This window comes from Eleutherodactylus coqui, chromosome 12 (genome assembly GCF_035609145.1).
Source record: "Eleutherodactylus coqui strain aEleCoq1 chromosome 12, aEleCoq1.hap1, whole genome shotgun sequence".
Classification (NCBI taxonomy): Eukaryota; Metazoa; Chordata; class Amphibia; order Anura; family Eleutherodactylidae; genus Eleutherodactylus; species Eleutherodactylus coqui.
In genome coordinates, this window is record NC_089848.1 from 16,947,313 (window position 1) to 16,968,938 (window position 21,626).

The 21,626-nt window shown below is 44.7% G+C and overlaps 1 protein-coding gene across 1 annotated transcript in view; it reads right to left on the reverse strand.

Moving 5' to 3' along the window:
• The window catches only part of AOAH (acyloxyacyl hydrolase), a 110,403-nt gene that overhangs the window by 24,863 nt on the left and 63,914 nt on the right, over positions 1–21,626 (reverse strand). Inside the window, exon 12 of the mRNA XM_066585465.1 lies at positions 16,727–16,823. Within this exon, the coding sequence (XP_066441562.1) occupies positions 16,727–16,823 (97 nt within the window). The remainder of the gene's footprint in view (positions 1–16,726; positions 16,824–21,626) is intronic.

Genomic DNA, 21,626 nt, shown 5'->3' on the forward strand with positions numbered 1-21,626 from the left:
TGTAAAATAATGCTTATTGCACTTCAAAGTGATGTAAGAGAACAAGAATACATTCCAGCTCTATGAAATATTCTAATTCCAGTTCTGTACCATTAAGCAAGGCTGAATGCAAACACTTCTAGACATCCGGGTGGGGGAACAGAGCGCGGAGAAGCATTAGCAGGTTAACTTTAATCCTTACATAGTCAAACCATAACGTTTAATGCAAATGTAGAAGCCTTATGGGTAAAAATAAACAGGCTCTTTTGTACAAGTAATGTCTTTTGGCGAGGGGACACGGAGGGGGTGGAATGAAATATGAGGGCACCTCTCTGAAATATTTCTAAACCAGTGACCTGGCAAGTTATATCCCAGAGACTTAAGACGGTAATATATCTCTCTACCTCCGAGATAAAAGCTAAGCTTTTTTTTTTTCTAAAGCACAAAATATGCTGAAACAAAATTGTTGGTTAAAATCCATTTGAAAAAAGATGAAATAAGGAAAAATATTCTAAAAGAGGCAGAATGTCCTAAAACATGCATACAATTGACAGCATATATCAAGTGTAAGCTGCCTGCTGCCAGAGGACCTCATGGCTTCATTTTCCAAGATCTGTAAATCCTTAGATCCTGTTTTTGTCTTCTGGCAAGGTGAAAAGCCCCATTTAGACACAATGATTATCGCTCAAAATTTGCTCAAAAGCCGTCTTTTGAGCAATAATCTTTGTGTCTAAATGTGCCCATCTTTCAGTTCTGCTTGAAAACCCTCGTTCAGCCCCATTTAGACACATAGATTATTGCTCGAAATTTGTTATAACGATAAAAGTGAGTGATGGTTTTACTTTTAAAGACGGACGTTTTTAACCTAACCAAAATTGTTGGAAATTGTCGGGCTTTTCAGTCGTTATATTATAGTTGTGTAGTGTTTGCATTGAAAGCTCCCCTCAAATTGCTAGACGACTGAACGAATGGCATTTTAATCAAACAATAAGCAAACAGCCAAGCAACGGATTTTAAGCGGACTGAAAGACAATGATGAGCGAATCTTTAACGAAAACTTCATGACGAGCGCAAGATAGACACAACGATTATCGCTTAAACGATGGCTTCTGAGCGAATTTCAAGCGATAATCGTTGTGTCTAAAGGCCCGTTTAGACATGATGATTATCGATCAAAAGATGTGTTTTGAGCGATAATCGTTGTGTCATTTACAGCGCAAGATGATCACTTAAATGTTAAGTTATCACCTTGCACTCTGAGAGGAGCATGCAGAAGACAAGCAGGGCCGCTTGTCTTCTGCATCCAGATGTTCCCCGCTCAGAGCGCCCGCTTGTTATACAGCCGAGCGCTCCAAGCAGGGTATGAAGAACTGAAGTGGACCGCTCTGTTTTTCATACCCAGACTGTCATCAGGGAGCGGGATACAGCTGAAACAATAGTATCAGTTGTATCCCGCTGTGAAACCCTGATAAGGCTGATCGCTGTCTTTCAGCATGCTGAAAGACATCGATGAGTGACGGCTTAATGAAAAGTGCACGATGTCAATGCAGTTAGACACAACGATTATCCTTAAAAGACAGTTTTTGTATCTAAATGGGCCTTCAATCAGCCTGAATAGCAGGACCTCACACTGTGTTCTGCCAGCAGAGATCTGATAACAGCTGATAACATTGTTACAGCTGTTCTCATTTCTCATCCTGGCTGACAGAACAGCTGATTAGCAGGACTGCATGTGATGTCTGCTGTCCATGGTGCTGAATTCTCCAATGGGAGCCCACCCCTGAACAATACAGCCTCCTGCTGAGTTCTGTTACAGCCCCCAGAAGCTCATTTGCATGCAAATAAAGCTGAAAGGTACTAATAACAATTAGTGCCTATTAGTACTTTTATGCAAAACGATTGCTGATCTTTCAATCTTTTGAAAGATATCTGTGTGTGTGAATGGACCTTAATAGGTATTATCTGGTCCAGGGTGCGGCTTTACATGGGCATATGTATTTGCACTGTGAACAAGTCTTTTTTTGCACACAAGGCATGGGTTTTTGTGAGCAGGACTCTGACACATCCCAATTTAAATGGCTATTTAGCCTAAGGAGCTCCAGATGTGTTTTGTCCCATGAAATTGTGCAGCACATTGCACATCTCCTTGCATATTGTGCGCACATTCGTGCAACCCCCATAGAATTCTATGGGGGTCTTTGGTATGCAAATCTGCACAAAAGAAGAGCATGCTGCTTTTTTTCATATGTGCAAAATGCGTACACAAAAAAAGGAGATGAGGACAAACCTATTGAAATTAATGGGTTCTATTCTCTGTGTATTTTGCATGCAAAATGCCCTAATATATACTCTTATCAACTCCAGGCAGAGGCATAAATTGGAGTCATTGGGCCCCAATGCAAAATCTGTAACAGGGCCCCCCTCTACCATGTGCCATTTATAATACTGGTTTCTTGGTATGTAACAGGGGGGCATTTGGGCCCCCTAAGGCTCCTGGGCCTGATAGCGACTGCTACCTCTGCACCCCCTTTAGTTACACCCCTGCCTCAGTGGTATAGCTAAAGGCTCATGGGCATGGTGCTACAATTCAGCTTGCTCCCTCTCTGGCACAACTTCACTTCATGGATAAGGCTCTTCAGTATTTTTCAAATGAGACACTGGCCGCTGGGTTGCTAAAGAGAACCAGAGTAATAGCTAGAGCCTCTAAGGATTATGGGCATGAGGTAATAGACTTATTCCCTGCAAAAGAATAAAAACTAGAGTTGGCATAGCTATAAGACATTTGTTACTACATGGTAGGCTTAAATACAGTGGCTTAGCTCAGTCCCCAACACAGTGATAATTCCCCCACTGTAAGTCTGAAAGACAAAAAAAGCCTGAATGGCAGAAAAGCGGCATGGGGTCTGAGTATTTAATGGTGTCTTCAAAATATACCCTCAATAATGTGGGTTTTAGGTATCCAACCTTGTGCTTGAGTTTATCCATGGAAGATTCCCGAATATCTACCCCAGCTGGCTTGACAACAGGGTCGAATTGGCCAAGGTGAAAATGGCTGGAAGAACAGGAGAGGAACAGCTGGCCTAGCAACTTGGTCTGTTTAAACGGCGGTAAGACGACGGGAAGGAGAGGAGCTATAAGAAGTTTGGAGTTCAGTGATTCATCAGCAGTTGAAGAGTTCAAGTGAAAGCTCCCCCACCCCTCTATCCTCTTTTGATTTATGCTGTTGCAGTATTCGATTAAGTGGGACATTGCTCACTAATGTGGGTGGATTTGATGTCTAAATTTATTGACTGGTATGTGGACTCAAGTCTGGAAAACAAAGCCCTCATTTAAGTTATTACATGGTTATTTGAGTCTGGAAGACTACGTCTTGCTTTAAGTTATTACACGGTGATTGATATTTGGTTTATGGTTATATTTGGATTATGGTGAATGGTGTTGGGAGAAAAACTCCCCTTTGGGAACCCTTTAATAAAATACTGTGGCCTTTAATCCCCTAAAATTGGTGTCTGGTGTATTATTTCAATGAGGGTTCATTTGGTTTTATGGCAATCATTCATAAGATCCCATGTTCCCACCTCAAAATAATGCCCCTGTAAAGCCTGCAAACTCCTGTAGACCTAGACCTGCTCTTAGCCAAGATGTGGAGATGCACTAGTATACCCCTAGGGTCACAGGGGTCGCAATTGCCCCTTAACTAGGATGTCCGTTGGGCCCCCACCATATACTGTCTTAGTGGCACGGCACATGGGTCGGCTCCGGGTGATGCTCCTCCCTTCTACTGCAAGACTGCAGTTGTGACTTGTCACAACTGCAGTATATCAGTGCACTGCCAGCCGCGTGATTGATCAGGCCGGCAGTGTCTAATAGAGAAGTAAGGGAATAGACTATTGCAATAATAGTGATTAAGATGGCTATTTGTGGCCTCCATTTTGTATAGTCTCAGCCATGTATATACTTTCTATAAACTAGTCTTTGTAGGTAACTTGTTGTAGATTTCCTGGGACCTTGAAAGCATCGGGCATAGTGGCATTCTTGTCTGAGGCTTAAGTCTGGTGATCTTGACTCCCTCCCAACTGGTTAATGGCCACTATCAGGTGTGATGGTTTTAGTAAACAGCACATCAGCAGTGATACATAAGCACTTGGTTTGCGTGTAAAATAAGCTGGGGAGCCTCAATTGAGTTAGAAGCTCTGTATCAATGGCCGGAGACGTCCGCCGGTGTTGTGAATTTCCCAAGGGTTTTCTGTCTTTGCTGGCGCTTCCCCAGCTGATGCCCAGACAGATGATGCTTGTAACAGCCCTTGGTGATGCGTAAGTAAGTAAATAAGTACTTAGCGTTCGCTAGAAATTATTGCAAAAGTGCATGCGATATCATTTACTATATGTAACTGTATTACAGCTCATAGTATTAACAAAATGCGTTACATTTGACTCCCTGTCCTTCTTTAAAGGCGTATCAGAACCTCAAACACAAAAAACTTGACAATACATAATTTGGCATAGTCTTGGCAGGATACGCAGAAGGTTCAGATAATTTTTCGCAAAATTCCAATAATATGGAATTTAAGAGACTCTGTCTGACAATCCAGCATATAGTGTGAAATTGCGTAAAACATGTTACTCTTTAAAAAGAAAGAGGTTGCAAGTAAATCTGTTGAGGTTCTGCGATGAGAGTAGGCTCCCTATAATATTTGGGCCACTAAGTGATTGCAATGTTGATTTAAGTGAGCCATGAGACAATTGTTTGAAAAATGCAGAGGCAGTGGATGTTGCCTGTTTGCAGAAAGTGAAAGCTACAAATGATGGTAGACGTTGGTGGATTTTGTTGTCTGTATATCAAGCACACTCTGAGGAGAAGGGAAGATTGTTGATACAGGTTGCAAGAGTTAGAAAAACTATGTAATGTGAGTGCCGCTATTACTTTAGCACAGTGTCAAAATCAGTTGTTAATGGATGTGATGGGTACCAGTATGTGGCTGAGACGGCAGCAGTGAGAGTGGTTCAATACAAACACAGAAAGAGGAGAGGTAGAGTTAACTCTTTGCAATCCAATTTTGGATTCAGGGTTTCCTAGGGGGCTTGCTCTTTCTGCCATTATACAATGGTGCCATCTGCTGGCTATGGGACATGCTGGAGAGGCCCCCCAACAACAGAGCGGCCAGTAATATACAGTAAGAATACCCTGCCGGACATCTTCCGACATCGGAGCTGTACAGCCTTCAATCAGAATGTCTTTGGACGTCAGTCAGTGGATTGGAAAGGGTTAATAGGCATAAGGTGGCATTGGCTAAAGCCGAAGCTGGAGTGAACTGGGATCCAGATAAATGGGATGGTGATATGAGGAATCTTTACAAAAAGTGAGATTGCAACAAACAGGAATCTTAAAATAATAACTGTAAAGCATCCACAAATTCCACAGCGGTGGCGCAGTGGGAGAGCTCCCCCTCCTTCTGTGTCACCGGCACAACCAACCGCACTGGGTTTGAGGATTTTTATGCTGATGTGAAAGCACAGCTTCAACAAATAAAGCAAGCAGCCCAAGGGCATACCGATTTAGGTGGTCTGTAAATACTTGAATGAGATGAAGATGACCGATGGTGGACAAACACATCAAACCGCGGTAAGGCCTTTTTGGCTGTGGTTTATTCACTCTCTGTCTATGTATGAATGAATAATTATGTACTGCAGATTTGCAGTTTGTAAGGGGAGAAGACTTTCTTCTGTGGAGTCTCAACTAGAAACAGTTATGGTTTTTTATTTCTTTTTGCTTTTCCTAAAAGATAAGGTGACTCCTGAAGGGAGGGTTTGTCAGCTTCAGAGAATTATATGAGAATTTGTATTACTGCTTCATAGAATTATGCCCAAATAATATTAAAAAAGTGGATAAGTTAAAAATGTCACAGAAAACGTGTGCAGAAAATTATAAGGAGGTTGAATTGAAAGGATGTTCCTGTACAGAGATTTAAGTTTGTCTCTATAAAACATGCGAATTGAAAACCTGTGATGTAATACTTGTCAGTTCTGTTCATAAATAATAGGGATCTGTTAGTTTGTGAATTTTTCTTTGTGTGTGTATGAGTGTTCTATATAGTGTGTGCCGTCAAATGGTTAGAGTTAGAATGGGAAAAACCTACTCGGGCAATTGGCCAGACCACAAGGAGTGGAGCTAGGTGATGGATGGAAAGGGTAGGAAGAAGAATATGAAATTAGTTTGCCCCTCCTCAACGAAGACCAGTCTAGCAGAGAGACAAAGTGAATCTCTATTTGGGCGGAGTGTGTATGTATGTATGTATGGATTGGTGCATGCACAATACAAGTATATTAAGTGTCCAATGTGTTGGGTTCTACCTATCTAAATACTATTAAATTATGCTGCTAAAATAAGATAATTATATACTTGACAAGCTTGATAGGCACATTACAAACAGAATTAAATTAGTAATAAGGGTTTATTTAAAGTGTGTCACATTTAAAATGTGGGTAGATTTTGATGTCAGAGACCTATTAGGGACAGACATGCTTACAGTGATATAAGCAGTATTTGAATATACCCCAAATGGTATTAGGCCCTTAATGAATCAGCAGTCATCCACCACTTGTGCAGTTCTAATAGTAGCAGATTGTAATGACAATTCCTCCTTCTAATTGCAACAAGTTTTTGCGCATGTACCAGAGGTGCTATGGTGGTAATGCATCAATGCAAGGAGGTAATGCAAGGTATAGTGTCTTCTGCTTGATTTGCCCCAGGGTTCAACACTGCTGCCACCCAATGTGTACAGGGCTGCATAGTATGCGTCAGTCGCAACCCAGGCCAATTGATCAATGTACCTTCTTACTGTTACTCCAAGTCCAGACTATTCACTTCAGAAACTGCAGGATGACTACATACAGCTAGAAAAAGTAGGTGTTTTGAAGTGTATTTTGATTTGCATAGACCTCTTCTTACGTCAGCTAGAGCTGTGGCTTGAAAAATTAAAAAATATATATTGAATGAAGTAATTTGTACATTGTGTACCAGATGTCATAGAAAATAATAGAGGTACACGTTTTCTTAGCCCTTAACTCAGTCAGACCTGTGCCTAATTGTAAGACTGAGTTGAGCCCCTACGAAGTTTTGTTTGATTAGGGCCCCCATAATGGGCCTATACGTTCTCCAGTCCCAGCATGAGGATCTCACTTCCCATGTGAGTGCTTTATGTCAGGAGTTAATTGTCACTTACAAATGTGTATTTTTCTCGATTTTAGATCCAGATTCAAAAGAGGAGTTGCATAGTTTTGCTTTCAGGTGACTGGGTTGTCCTCAAAAGGACATATCGGAAAAAGTTTAGAACTGAGATGTAATGGACCATACCAGATCCAGTTGATGACTGCCACTTCAATCAAATTGGAAGGAAAAGACAACTGGACACATGCCAGCCACTGCAAGAGTCCTCGCTCTTGAACGGGAAAAAGACTCTTGTCACTATTGTAATGTGCTGCCGTACACACACTGACTCAATTATGTGTTGAAAGATGATTGAAACAATAAGTTTGTTAAAAATCATGAAGTACTTGTTGCATTTGATGATGCAGAATAACTGAAAAATCGTTGAATATGTACTGATGCCCCTAGAGTGTTCTCCTCTATGCCCGTTGTGTTTATAAGTGGAGGAGATCAAGTCATACAAATGGTTCCTTCTTAAGCATACAGGCCTTTGTACCCCTATTAGGCTTACACTGACACCTTTATGTTACCGCATGTCGGTCTGTCATGAATGGTAAGCCTTATGTAATGTCTATGGGGTAACACGATTGTTTATTTCCCCACTCATACTATAAATTGGGATTAGTTAGTGAAAGATAAACACTATCAAGATGATCAGATTTTCACAGTATTGGGGCTGTCTTAATCAAACGAATGCAATTCAAGCTTAATTGATTGTAGATATTAACCAACGTACAGTAGTGCTAGATTACCTTACAGCTGCCCAAGAAAAGCATATGCCAGTGTCTTACTGATGATGCTTGGAACGACCTTTAGTGATGCGTAAGTATTTAACCTTTGCTAGAAATTATTGCACGCGATTAGAGATGAGCGAGCACCAAAATGCTCGGGTGCTCGTTACTCGGGACGAACTTTTCGCGATGCTCGAGGGTTCGTTTCGAGTAACGAACCCCATTGAAGTCAATGGGCGACCCGAGCATTTTTGTATTTCGCCGATGCTCGCTAAGGTTTCCTTGTGTGAAAATCTTGGCAATTCAAGAAAGTGATGGGAACGACACAGCAACGGATAGGGCAGGCGAGGGGCTACATGTTGGGCTGCATCTCAAGTTCACAGGTCCCACTATTAAGCCACAAGAGCGGCAAGAGTGGGGCCCCCCCCTCCCAAAAACTTTTACTTCTGAAAAGCCCTCATTAGCATGGCATACCTTAGCTAAGCACCACACTACCTCCAACAAAGCACAATCACTGCCTGCATGACACTCCACTGCCACTTCTCCTGGCTTACATGCTGCCCAACCGCCCCCCCCTCCCCCCCACAGCGCACACCAAAGTGTCCCTGCGCAGCCTTCAGCTGCCCTCATGCCACACCACCCTCATGTCTATTTAGAAGTGCGTCTGCCATGAGGAGGAACCGCAGGCACACACTGCAGAGGTTGGCATGGCTAGGCAGCGACCCTCTTTAAAAGGGGCGGGGCGATAGCCCACAATGCTGTACAGAAGCAATGAGAAATAGAATCCTGTGCCACCGCCATCAGGAGCTGCACACGTGGGCCTAGCAATGGGGAACCTATGTGCCACACACTATTCATTCTGTCAAGGTGTCTCTGCATGCCCCAGTCAGACCGGGCTTTTTAATTCATAGACACAGGCAGGTACAACTCCCTATTGTGAAGTCCCTGTGGACCGACAGCATGGGTGGGTGCCAGGAAGCCACCGGTGGTACATAGAAATATCCCATTGCATTGCCCAACACAGCTGAGGTAGTAATGTCGTGCTTAATGCAGGTGGGCTTCGGCCCACACTGCATGCCCCAGTCAGACTGGGGTTCTTTACAAGTGGAAACAGATGCATTTATAATTCCCTGTGGACCCACAGCATGGGTGGGTGCCAGGAAGCCACCGGCGGTACATAGAAATATCCCATTGCATTGCCCAACACAGCTGAGGTAGTAATGTCGTGCTTAATGCAGGTGGGCTTTGGCCCACACTGCATGCCCCAGTCAGACAGGGGTTCTTTACAAGTGGACACATGTAGGTTAAACTCCGTGTGCACCTACAGCATAGGTGGCTCCCTGGAACCCACCGGCGATACACAAAAATATCCCATTGCATTGCCCAACACAGCTGAGGTAGTAATGTCGTGCTTAATGCAGGTGGGCTTCGGCCCACACTGCATGCCCCAGTCAGACTGGGGTTCTTTACAAGTGGAAACAGATGCATTTATAATTCCCTGTGGACCCACAGCATGGCTGGGTGCCAGGAAGCCACCGGCGGTACATAGAAATATCCCATTGCATTGCCTAACACAGCTGAGGTAGTAATGTCGTGCTTAATGCAGGTGGGCTTCGGCCCACACTGCATGCCCCAGTCTGACTGGGGTTCTTTACAAGTGGAAACAGATGCATTTATAATTCCCTGTGGACCCACAGCATGGGTGGCTCCCTGGAACCCACCGGTGGTACATAAAAATATCCCATTGCATTGCCCAACACAGCGGATGTAACGTCAGCTGTAATGCAGGTGGGCTAAAAATTCATTTGATTACACTGTAGGCGAGGGCCCACAAAAATTGCTGTATCAACAGTACTAATGTACATCCAAAAAATTGGCCATGGCCAACCAAGAGGGCAGGTGAAACCCATTAATCGCTTTGGTTAATGTGGCTTAAGTGGTAACTAGGCCTGGAGGCAGCCCAGTTTAACGAAAAATTGGTTCAAGTTAAAGTTTCAACGCTTTTAAGAGCATTGAAACATATAAAAATTGGTTCGAAAAATTAGATGAGTGAGCCTTGTGGCCCTAAGAAAAATTGCCCGTTCAGCGTGATTACGTGAGGTTTCAGGAGGAGGAGCAGGAGGAGGAATATTAGACACAAATTGATGAAGCAGAAATGTCCCCGTTTTGGATGGTGAGAGAGAACGTAGCTTCCATCCGCGGGTGCAGCCTACGTATTGCTTACGTATCGCTGCTGTCCGCTCGTGGAGAAGAGAAGTCTGGGGAAATCCAGCCTTTGTTCATCTTGATGAGTGTTAGCCTGTCGGCACTGTCGGTTGACAGGCGGGTATGCTTATCTGTGATGATTCCCCCAGCCGCACTAAACACCCTTTCCGACAAGACGCTAGCCGCAGGACAAGCAAGCACCTCCAGGGCATACAGCGCTAGTTCAGGCCACGTGTCCAGCTTCGACAGTTGTAGGGGGCAGAGGCGTCACGGAGGACGGTCGTGCGATCGGCTACGTACTCCCTCACCATCCTTTTACAGTGCTCCCGCCGACTCAGCCTTGACTGGGGAGCGGTGACACAGTCTTGCTGGGGAGCCATAAAGCTGTCCAGGCCCTTAAAGACTGTTGCACTGCCTGGGCTGTACATGCTGCTCGATCTACGCACCTCACCTGCTACCTGGCCCTCGGAACTGCGCCTTCTGCCACTACCGCTGTCGGATGGGAATTTTACCATCAGCTTGTCCGCCAGGGTCCTGTGGTATAGCAACACTCTCGAACCCCTTTCCTCTTCGGGAATGAGAGTGGGAAGGTTCTCCTTATAGCGTGGGTCGAGCAGTGTGCACACCCAGTAATCCGTAGTGGCCAGAATGCGTGTAATGCGAGGGTCACGAGAAAGGCATCCTAACATGAAGTCAGCCATGTGTGCCAGGGTACCTGTACGCAACACATGGCTGTCCGCACTAGGAAGATCACTTTCAGGATCCTCCTCCTCCTCCTCCTCCTCAGGCCATACACGCTGAAATGATGACAGGCAAGCAGCATGGGTACCGTCAGCAGTGGGCCAAGCTGTCTCTTCCCCCTCCTCCTCATCCTCCTCATGCTCCTCCTCCTCCTCCTGAACGCGCTGAGATATAGACAGGAGGGTGCTCTGACTATCCAGCGACATACTGTCTTCCCCCGCCTCTGTTTCCGAGCGCAAAGCGGCTGCCTTTATGGTTTGCAGGAAACTTCTCAAGATGCATAGCAGAGGAATGGTGACGCTAATGATTGCAGCATCGCCGCTCACCACCTGGGTAGACTGCTCAAAGTTTCGAAGGACCTGGCAGATGTCTGCCAACCAGGCCCACTCTTCTGTAAAGAATTGAGGAGGCTGACTCCCACTACGCCGCCCATGTTGGAGTTGGTATTCCACTATCGCTCTACGCTGCTCATACATGCAGGGTGCGCAGGGTGGCAGCGTCCGTGTGGGACTTGCGGAAATGTGCGCAGAGCCGGCGCACCTTTACGAGCAGGTCTGACAAGCGTGGGTAGCTTTTCAGAAAGCGCTGAACCACCAAATTAAAGACGTGGGCCAGGCATGGCACGTGCGTGAGGCTGCCGAGCTGCAGAGCCGCCACCAGGTTACGGCCGTTGTCACACACGACCATGCCCGGTTGGAGGCTCAGCGGCGCAAGCCAACGGTCTGTCTGCTCTGTCAGACCCTGCAGCAGTTCGTGGGCCATGTGCCTCCTATCTCCTAAGCTGAGTAGTTTCAGCACGGCCTGCTGACGCTTGCCCACCGCTGTGCTGCCACGCCGCGCGACACCGACTGCTGGCGACGTCCTGCTGCTGCTGACACATCTAGATTGCGAGACAGAGGTTGAGGAGGAGGAGGAGGGGGAGGGTGTTTTAGTGGAAGAAGCATACACCGCCGAACATACCACCACCGAGCTGGGGCCCGCAATTCTGGGGGTGGGTAGGACGTGAGCGGTCCCAGGCTCTGACTCTGTCCCAGCCTCCACTAAATTCACCCAATGTGCCGTCAGGGAGATGTAGTGGCCCTGCCCGCCTGTGCTTGTCCACGTGTCCGTTGTTAAGTGGACCTTGCCACTAACCGCATTGGTGAGGGCGCGTACAATGTTGCGGGAGACGTGGTCGTGCAGGGCTGGGATGGCACATCGGGAAAAGTAGTGGCGACTGGGAACTGAGTAGCGCGGGGCCGCCGCCGCCATCATAGCTTTAAAAAGCCTCCGTTTCCACAACCCTATACGGCAGCATCTCAAGGCTGATAAATTTGGCTATGTGGACGGTTAACGATTGAGCGTGCGGGTGCGTGGCGGCGTACTTGCGCTTGCGCTCCAACACTTGCGCTAGCGACGGCTGGACTGTGCGGTGCGAGACATTGCTGGATGGGGCCGAGGGCAGCGGAGGTGAGGGTGTGGGTGCAGGCCATGAGACGGTAGTGCCTGTGTCCTGAGAGGGGGGTTGGATCTCAGTGGCAGGTTGGGGCACAGGGGGAGAGGCAGCGGTGCAAACCGGAGGCGGTGAACGGCCTTCGTCCCACCTTGTGGGGTGCTTGGCCATCATATGTCTGCGCATGCTGGTGGTGGTGAGGCTGTTGGTGGTGGCTCCCCGGCTGATCTTGGTGCGACAAAGGTTGCACACCACTGTTCGTCGGTCGTCAGGCGTCTCGGTGAAAAACTGCCAGACCTTAGAGCACCTCGGCCTCTGCAGGGTGGCATGGAGCGAGGGTGTGCTTTGGGAAACAGTTGGTGGATTATTCGGTCTGGCCCTGCCTCTACCCCTGGCCACCGCACTGCCTCTTGCAACCTGCCCTGCTGCTGCCCGTGCCTCCCCCTCTGAAGACCTGTCCTGTGTAGGCGTTGCACACCAGGTGGGGTCAGTCACCTCATCGTCCTGCTGCTCTTCCTCCGAATCCTCTGTGCGCTCCTCCCTCGGACTTACTGCCCTTACTACTACCTCACTGCAAGACAACTGTGTCTCATCGTCATCGTCCTCCTCACCCACTGAAAGGTCTTGAGACAGTTGGCGGAAGTCCCCAGCCTCATCCCCCGGACCCCGGGAACTTTCCAATGGTTGGGCATCAGTGACGATAAACTCCTCTGGTGGGAGAGGAACCACTGCTGCCCAATCTGAGCAGGGGCCCGAGAACAGTTCCTGGGAGTCTTCCCGCTCCTGAGCATGTGTCATTGTAGTGGAGTGAGGAGGGTGGGAAGAAGGAGGAGCAGCAGCCAGAGGATTCGGATTTGCAGCAGTGGACGGCGCAGAACTGTGGCTGGACGATAGGTTGCTCGAAGCACTTTCTGCCATCCAGGACAGGACCTGCTCACACTGCTCATTTTCTAATAAAGGTCTCCCGCGTGGACCCATTAATTGGGCGATGAATGTGGGGACGGCAGAAACGTGCCTCTCTCCTAATCCCGCAGCAGTCGGCTGCGACACACCTGGATCAGGAGCTCGGCCTGTGCCCACACCCTCACTTGGCCCTCCGCGTCCTCGCCCGCGTCCACGTCCTCTAGGCCTACCCCTACCCCTCAGCATGCTGTATTACCAGTGATTTGATTTCCCAGGCAGGAAAGAAATTGGCGCAAGGCTGCACTCAACCGTAGCTGGTTGCGTCTGATTTTGTAACGTTCTCCACGCAGCACACACGTACCCAGAGCCCTTAGGACTGACAGAGGCAGGGCAAATATACTTTTTTCCCTTTTGTTTAAAAGGATAGGCCCACTGCGTCTATTCACTGAATAATAAGTTTAATAACTGACACTGTGTTGCGGCCCTGCAAAAGTGTCACAGAACTTTACTGTTGCAGAGTTATTAACTGTGGCAGAGCAGGTATTTCCCAGGCAGGAAAGAAATTGGCGCAAGGCTGCACTCAACCGTAGCTGGTTGCGTCTGATTTTTTAACGTTCTCCACGCAGCACACACGTACCCAGAGCCCTTAGGATTGACAGAGGCAGGGCAAATATACTTTTTTCCCTTTTGTTTAAAAGGATAGGCCCACTGCGTCTATTCACTGAATAATAAGTTGAATAACTGACACTGTGTTGCGGCCCTGCAAAAGTGTCACAGAACTTTACTGTTGCAGAGTTATTAACTGTGGCAGAGCAGGTATTTCCCAGGCAGGAAAGAAATTGGCGCAAGGCTGCACTCAACCGTAGCTGGTTGCGTCTGATTTTTTAACGTTCTCCACGCAGCACACACGTACCCAGAGCTCTTAGGACTGACAGAGGCAGGGCAAATATACTTTTTTCCCTTTTGTTTAAAAGGATAGGCCCACTGTGCCTATTCAATGACTAATAACTGTGTTGTGGCCCTGCCTACACAATTCTGTGCCTGTAGTATCAATGCAGGGTGCAATGCTCTGCACCGCCGATTTTCAGAAAAAAAAAAAAAGCAACACAGCTAACAGCAGCCTGCACAGTACTCCACACAGTTAAATGTGGCCCTAGAAAGGACCGTTGAGGTTCTTGAAGGCTACACTCACTCCTAACACTCTCCCTGCCTAAGCACCACTTCTGTCCCTAATGCCGGCTGCAATGCTCTGCACTGCCGATTTTGAGGAAAAAAAAAAATTCTCCACTGCTAACAGCAGCCTGCACACACGTAGATGTGGCCCTAAGAAGGACCATTGGGGTTCTTGAAGCCTACACTCACTACAAATACTCTCCCTACAGCAACTCCAATAGAACAGCACTTTCCCTCAGCTAACTCACACGGCATCTGAGGCGAGCCGCGGGAGGGGCCGACTTTTATACTCGGGTGACATCTGATCGCCCCAGCCACTCACAGCAGGGGGGTGGTATAGGGCTTGAACGTCACAGGGGGAAGTTGTAATGCCTTCCCTGTCTTTCAATTGGCCAGAAAAGCGCGCTAACGTCTCAGAGAGGAAAGTGAAAGTAACCCGAACACCGCGTGGTGCTCGTTACGAGTAACGAGCATCCCGAACACGCTAATATTCGCCCGAGCATCAAGCTCAGACGAGTACGTACGCTCATCTCCACACGCGATATCACTTACTATATGCAACTGTATTACAGCTCATTTTAGTAATAAAATTGTCTTAGATTTAACTCCTTGTCCTTCTTGAAAGGCGTATCAGAAACTCAAACACAAAAAACTTGGCAATACAATCATGCGGTGTAACAAGGTATGTATTGTATATAATCACATATGTATAGCTAATATAGGTTATACCAGCTGTACATATACAATTATATACAGGCGATACCCAGGTTATACCAGCATGCTCCATATCACTGTATACAGGGATATATATATATATATATATATATATATATATATATATATATATATATGGCTTCTTTCACACGAGCGCATATCGGCCGGCTGTTTTCACGGTTGATTCCAATGTATCAGATCACATGGGCTTATTAGTTCTAAAACTATGTTTGGGCCGGAATACGTCGGCCGCTGCATGGGCTTCTATGGGCGCCCATGGCAGCGGCCGCAGGTGGAAGGGATTTTAGTAGAGTGGCTGCTAAACTCGCTCCCTCTATTCTCCTCCCCTTCCCCATGCAGGCTTACCTGTCTTCCTCCCAGCTCGTTTGGTGCAATGGGAGGGGGCGGAGCTAAGTGCTGATCTGCCCCGTCTCCTCCCATTGATGGCTGTAGACAAGGGGCGGCACATGGGTGGACCTAAGCGCCCACCCTCTCCCCACCCCTTGTCCATAGCCATTAATGGAAGGAGGCGGGGCGGACCGGCGCTTAGCTTCACCCCTGTCCAGCCCCCTCCCATTGCACAGACAGAGCGGGAAGGAAGACAGGTAAGCTTGCTATGGGGAGGGAGGGGAGGGGAGGGAGATGGCCTGTGAGGTCGACGCATTTGGCCTCACCAGGCCATATGAACGGGCACACAAAGTTTGATTTGTGCGCCCATTCACCAGGTGTTTCGCCCCCAACGTAGCGTATATCGGCCAGCCGTAAAAACGGCCGGCTGATAGGCACTCGTGTGAAAAAAGCCTAACTTATATCAGCTGTACATATATAATTATATACAGAAGATACCCAGGTTATACTAGCCTGGTCCATATAACTATATAAACAAGGTGTATAGCTTATACCAGCTGTACATAAGTAATTATATACAGGAGATATCCTGGGAAAACCCCTCCCTAAGTAAGTGACTTTTGTCATGTTTGCAATTACTTAAAATAAGATCTTTAAAGTAGCACCGACCCCACATTATCTTTTTCTCCCTCAGTGTTTCACTGAGTTTATTTCAACTGTATACAGGGAGATATATAACTTATACCAGCTGTACATGTATAATTATATTCAGGAGATATCCAGGTCAAACCTGCATGCTCCATATTACTATATACAGGATGTACAACTTATACCAGCTGTACATGTATAATGATATACAGCAGATATCCAGGTTATACCAGCACAGTCCATATCACTATATACAGGGAGATATATAACGTAAACCAGCTGTACATATATAATTATATACAAGTGATACCCAGGTTATACCAGCACAGTCCATATCACTATATACAGGGAGATATATAACGTACACCAGCTGTACATATATAATTATATACAGGTGATACCCAGGTTTTACCAGCATGCTCCATATCCCTATATAGGAAATGTGTGAAACACATTGTTTTCTTTTGGCAAGATTCACATGAGTGTAAGCATATTTGTGTGGGTTTTTGCACAGCATATTTGCGCATGCTTCATCGTATTTTACTGTATTTTTTGTGCATACAAAAAACAGGCCTTATGAATGGGTAATAGTATTTGCTGGTTCATTCAATTAATGTTACATTAAGTGCATTTGGCAAGTTTTACCTTTTTGATACAGATTTTCAAAGTAACTAAGTTGAAAGCTCTTGAACTTCTGAGAGGTTGTTATTTCCTGGAGAATACTAGATAGCTGTTCAGCTCTCTAGAATAGAAATTAAAGCAACATCTTCCATCACAGAGAGATAATAGAATAATATACACATTGTTTACATAATATATACAATGTCGATTATTAATTATTTTAGTACAGTTGAGATAGAAATGTACCGATCTGTGAACATTTGCTTTCTTGGTGCAGTGAAAATGCACAGATTTTCATATGTTGCCTGGGTATAAAACAATAGAGGCTGGAATCCTATAACACAGATCGGCACTTTGGTCCCCTTCATATGGTGGAAATGCAGTTCTATAAGGGATCTTTCACACAGGATGGAATAGACCGCAAGACACACTGCGATAAATTCCACACCAAAATCTGATGGCAACCTACAGATTTTGATGTGGAATTGAAAATGGCTTAAAACCTGCCTGCAATTTTGCATCAAAATCCACAGTTAGACTTGCAGATTTCAGTGTGAAATTCTTCAGCTGTGGATTTGGCTTCATCCTACAGCGTAATTCCTTTCTGTTTGCAATGTCTTTAACCCCTTAAGGACCAAGCATGGTAAATATACGGCGCTTGGTCCTGGGCTTTAATCCAGGCCAATAAGAGAAACGCAGGAAGGGATTAATGCCTCTGCTCCTACAATCAAGCACAAGCAGGGCGGGTCTTCGGCTCTCCGACACAGCTGAGGACTCGGTGGAGAAGGAAGAAGCGGTTTTTAAACACTTCTTCCTTCTCCTTTCCAGACTACATAGCATTCAATAAGCGCTATATACTAAAAAGTGAAAGCAGGAGTTTGTCCCGCTATGCGAACCGGCGATCATATGACTGCTGCGAGCGCTCTGTCCCAGCAGTGCTGCAGGGTTCTAGCAGACCCAAATCAGCTTTGTTAGTGACTACTGTCACTACAAGGGAATGTTTTCCTTGTAACTAGGGTTCTTATGGATGCGGCTCCAATGGATGCCCCAGCTACAGTGAAAAAATGTGAAATTAAAAAAAACCCAAACAACTTGAATGTCCCCCAGAAGTCTTATATATCATCATGGGCATCACAGATGGTAAAAAAAAGTTTTACAAAAATAAGTAAAAAAAAAATTACAGAATAAAAAAAAAAAAAAATATATATATATTACAGAAAATTACCCTAGCCAACCAAAACCGTCGCCATATGTGTGCTGTAATCCGAGACTATTTAAATTATCAAAACCTCTGAAACAAGATGAGGAGCCCATTCTCCTACTTTATTTTAGTGTAAATATACTAATTTTATAAATAAACTATACATTTACAGAAAAATCTTTTTTTTTAGTTATTTAACCCCAACACAACGTAAAAATGGACCAATATATCATAGGAAAAAAACACAACAAAAATAATTTTGGTATCTAAAGAAAAAAAACTAGGGCAGTAAAACCACCACATGGCCAAAACACTCTGATCCTTAAGAAGTTAATAGAAAATTTGGTCTGCAATGAAATCCAGAGGAAGCAAATTTTCTCAGACTCGCTCATCTGAGGGAGGTTCTACTTACAAGATTACCACTACTAAGTTAGTTTCACAGTTTTTTATTGCACTTAAAGGGGTTGTCCCGCGGCAGCAAGTGGGTCTATACACTTCTGTATGGCCATATTAATGCACTTTGTAATGTACATTGTGCATTAATTATGAGCCATACAGAAGTTATAAAAAGTTTTATACTTACCTGCTCCGTTGCTGGCGTCCTCGTCTCCATGGTGCCGACTAATTTTCGGCCTCCGATGGCCAAATTAGCCGCGCTTGCGCAGTCCGGGTCTTCTGCTTTCTTCTATGGAGCCTTTCGTGCAGGATGCCGGCTCCGTGTAGCTCCGCCCCGTCACGTGCCGATTCCAGCCAATCAGGAGGCTGGAATCGGCAATGGACCGCACAGAAGAGCTGCGGTCCACGGAAGAAGAGGATTCCGGCGGCCATCTTCACAGGTAAGTATAGAAGTCACCGGAGCGCGGGGATTAAGGTAAGCGCTCCGGTAAGCTTTCTGTACATCCCTGCATCGGGGTTGTCTCGCGCCGAACGGGGGGGGGGGGTTGAAAAAAAACAAAAACCCGTTTCGGCGCGGGATAACCCCTTTAAGCTTCTGCAGACAATTTGGACATACAAATACAATCCATAGCAACCACAACAAACGTTTGAAATGAGGTAACACATGTATCAAGGACAGGCAATGCTCATTCCTGCAATCTATCAATGGTATTTGATCTATTTATCATTTTGCATAGGTTTGGGCTAAAGTTGAGCTCACAGATGATCTGTCTCTGCCACATATTGGAATAGTGGTCTTGTGTGTGGCTGAAGGTGTGTAAGTTATGGAGACAGCCAAGTTGGCGACTTCCTTAGAATTTAAAAGTGCTACACACATGCATGGCCACCTTTTTACTCCTACTTGGCTGGAAATAATATTCATCCAAAGAGGAATGGAAGGGGGTAGAAGCTCCCTAGGTACCCAAGGTGGTGGAGTTCTGAGGGAACATACCCCCTGTGCTCTCCCAATAATCCTGCAATAACTCTGTAGTCTCCGTTATGTAAATTGCTGTCACTTCCATGCAGTGCAGCCTCCTGTCTGATGTTTATCAGACACCAATTTGATGCTGATATTTTTCTTTCACATCAATCTCATGATGCATCACATGAGCAGCAAAAGACTGTACCATCTCTGCTGAAGGTAAAACACTGCCATTACATTCCTTATTCACCTAAATAAGCTACAGATCATAAGTATACAGTTAGGAGGATGAGCTGTGATCTCCTCTATTATAATTGTCTGACAGGGGCCTCTAATCATCATCAGTAACTGTGATAGAAGTGTCTGTGCTCCCCTGTGAAGAGCATGTATGGTACACGCCATGTAATATCATCACACAGGAGTTAAGCTGATTGAGAAACTGATTAGAAACTGAACACATAAACACAAGTAGATCTGAGCGGGTCAGAACTGAGATCACATGACCATATGAGGAGAAAGGCTGGGAGTTTCAGATAGAAAGAACTAACTAACCAAGATAATACTTGATTACTTATATATTAGTGTATATATAAGTATTAAAGAACAAATAAAAAGCTCCTTCTGCGCTCTTTCTTCGGGGTCTTGCGATCCAAAAAAGGGAATCTAGCAAGTCTCCACAATACATAATAAAGTATATTTAATTGTACATTTTGTACATAAAAAACATATAGAGCTTTTGCAACGTGTTTCGGCACTAATATCAGCGCCTTTTTCAAGCATAAATGGACATGAACAAACAACACTTTATATAGTCTTACTAACATTTCATGATAGCGGAGTCCGGAGCTTGCAGCGTGGGACGCTGGTCTCTCCCTCGCTGACGTGTTAATCAAGCGACGGGGGATTAGATATGACGGGTCAAGGTTAATGGAATTACGCCGTTTACGTAGCTACATATAAACCTACGCAGTTTACGTATAGTCGTCCCTACGTGTTGAACTCCAGACTCCGGCTAATGCAAATAGATTGAAACTCCGCAATTAGCGGTATATCAACATTAAAACAATTACAATAGAATACAGTGAATGTATCTTCAACCAAATCTAATCATTTTCATAAATTTCCATAAATCTAAAAGAGATTATTCTAAAACTATCTACATATATAATTTATATATCATTATTCCTATTTGGTATTTTATAAAGAAGAGAAAATAAAAATCACATACATCTTTCTTAAGAGAATACTAATAAAGATAAACCTATATATATCCAAAAATACTATCATAATTTACATAATATCTATTCCTATCTACCAAATAATATGTTAAACAAAGATGTCTCTAAATACTCCTATTCTAATACAGTATAGTGTCGTTCCTTATATTTTTTCCAGCACCTCATTTAATCCAACAGGCACTAACGAATCCATCCTGTAGATCCAGAACATTTCCCTGGTTTTTAGTTGTGAAAAGGAGTAGGTGCGCATATGTTCTAAAGGTGTGATGCGCAGGTCCTTTGGGTTTTTTTGATGTTTCAATGCAAAGTACCGTGAAACACTATGCTTCATGTAACTCATAGAAATATTAAATCTGTGCTGATTTAATCTGGAACTTAAAGTGTTTGTAGTGCGACCAATATATTGTAGTCTACATGGACACTCTATTAAGTAGATTATAAAGCGAGAACAGCAATTCAAGAATTGGTCTATTTTTATATTTTTCTTTTCTCTGTTACAATAGATCTCTTTTCTTCCTTGTCCAATGCTGTCGCAACACTTACAGCGCTTTCTTCCGCATTTAAACACTCCAACTGTTTTAGATTTATTATATATTTCTTTTTGGAATTTTTTAAACGGATTTGAGGGAGCTAGTGTATTTTGCAGGGTTTTGTTCCTACGATAGACTATTTTCGGGTTGTTTTGGATTTCTCTATATAATATAGGGTCTCTCATTAGGATTTCCCAATTTTTTTTCAAAATTTTTTCAATAAGGTTATATTGTGAATTGTATTTGGTAACAAATAGGACATTTTTTTGAATATCTAATTTATCTTTTTTCATCTGGGTTTTTTTTGTATGGTTTAAATCCATACAGGCTTTGTTATATGCGGCTTCGATGAGGTCGGGAGGGTATCCTTTATTTTTAAAACGTTCTTTTAAAATTTGTGCTTGGGAGGCATACATATCAATTGTAGAGCAGTTCCTGCGTATCCTCCTAAACTGACCGAAAGGAATGTTCATTTTTCACTCTTTTTTGTGACAGCTAAAAAAATTTAAAAAGCTGTTACAATCGGTAGGTTTAAAGTGGGTACGCATCTGTATTTCACCTTCCTTAGCTGTTAAAACTAGATCTAAAAAAACTACTT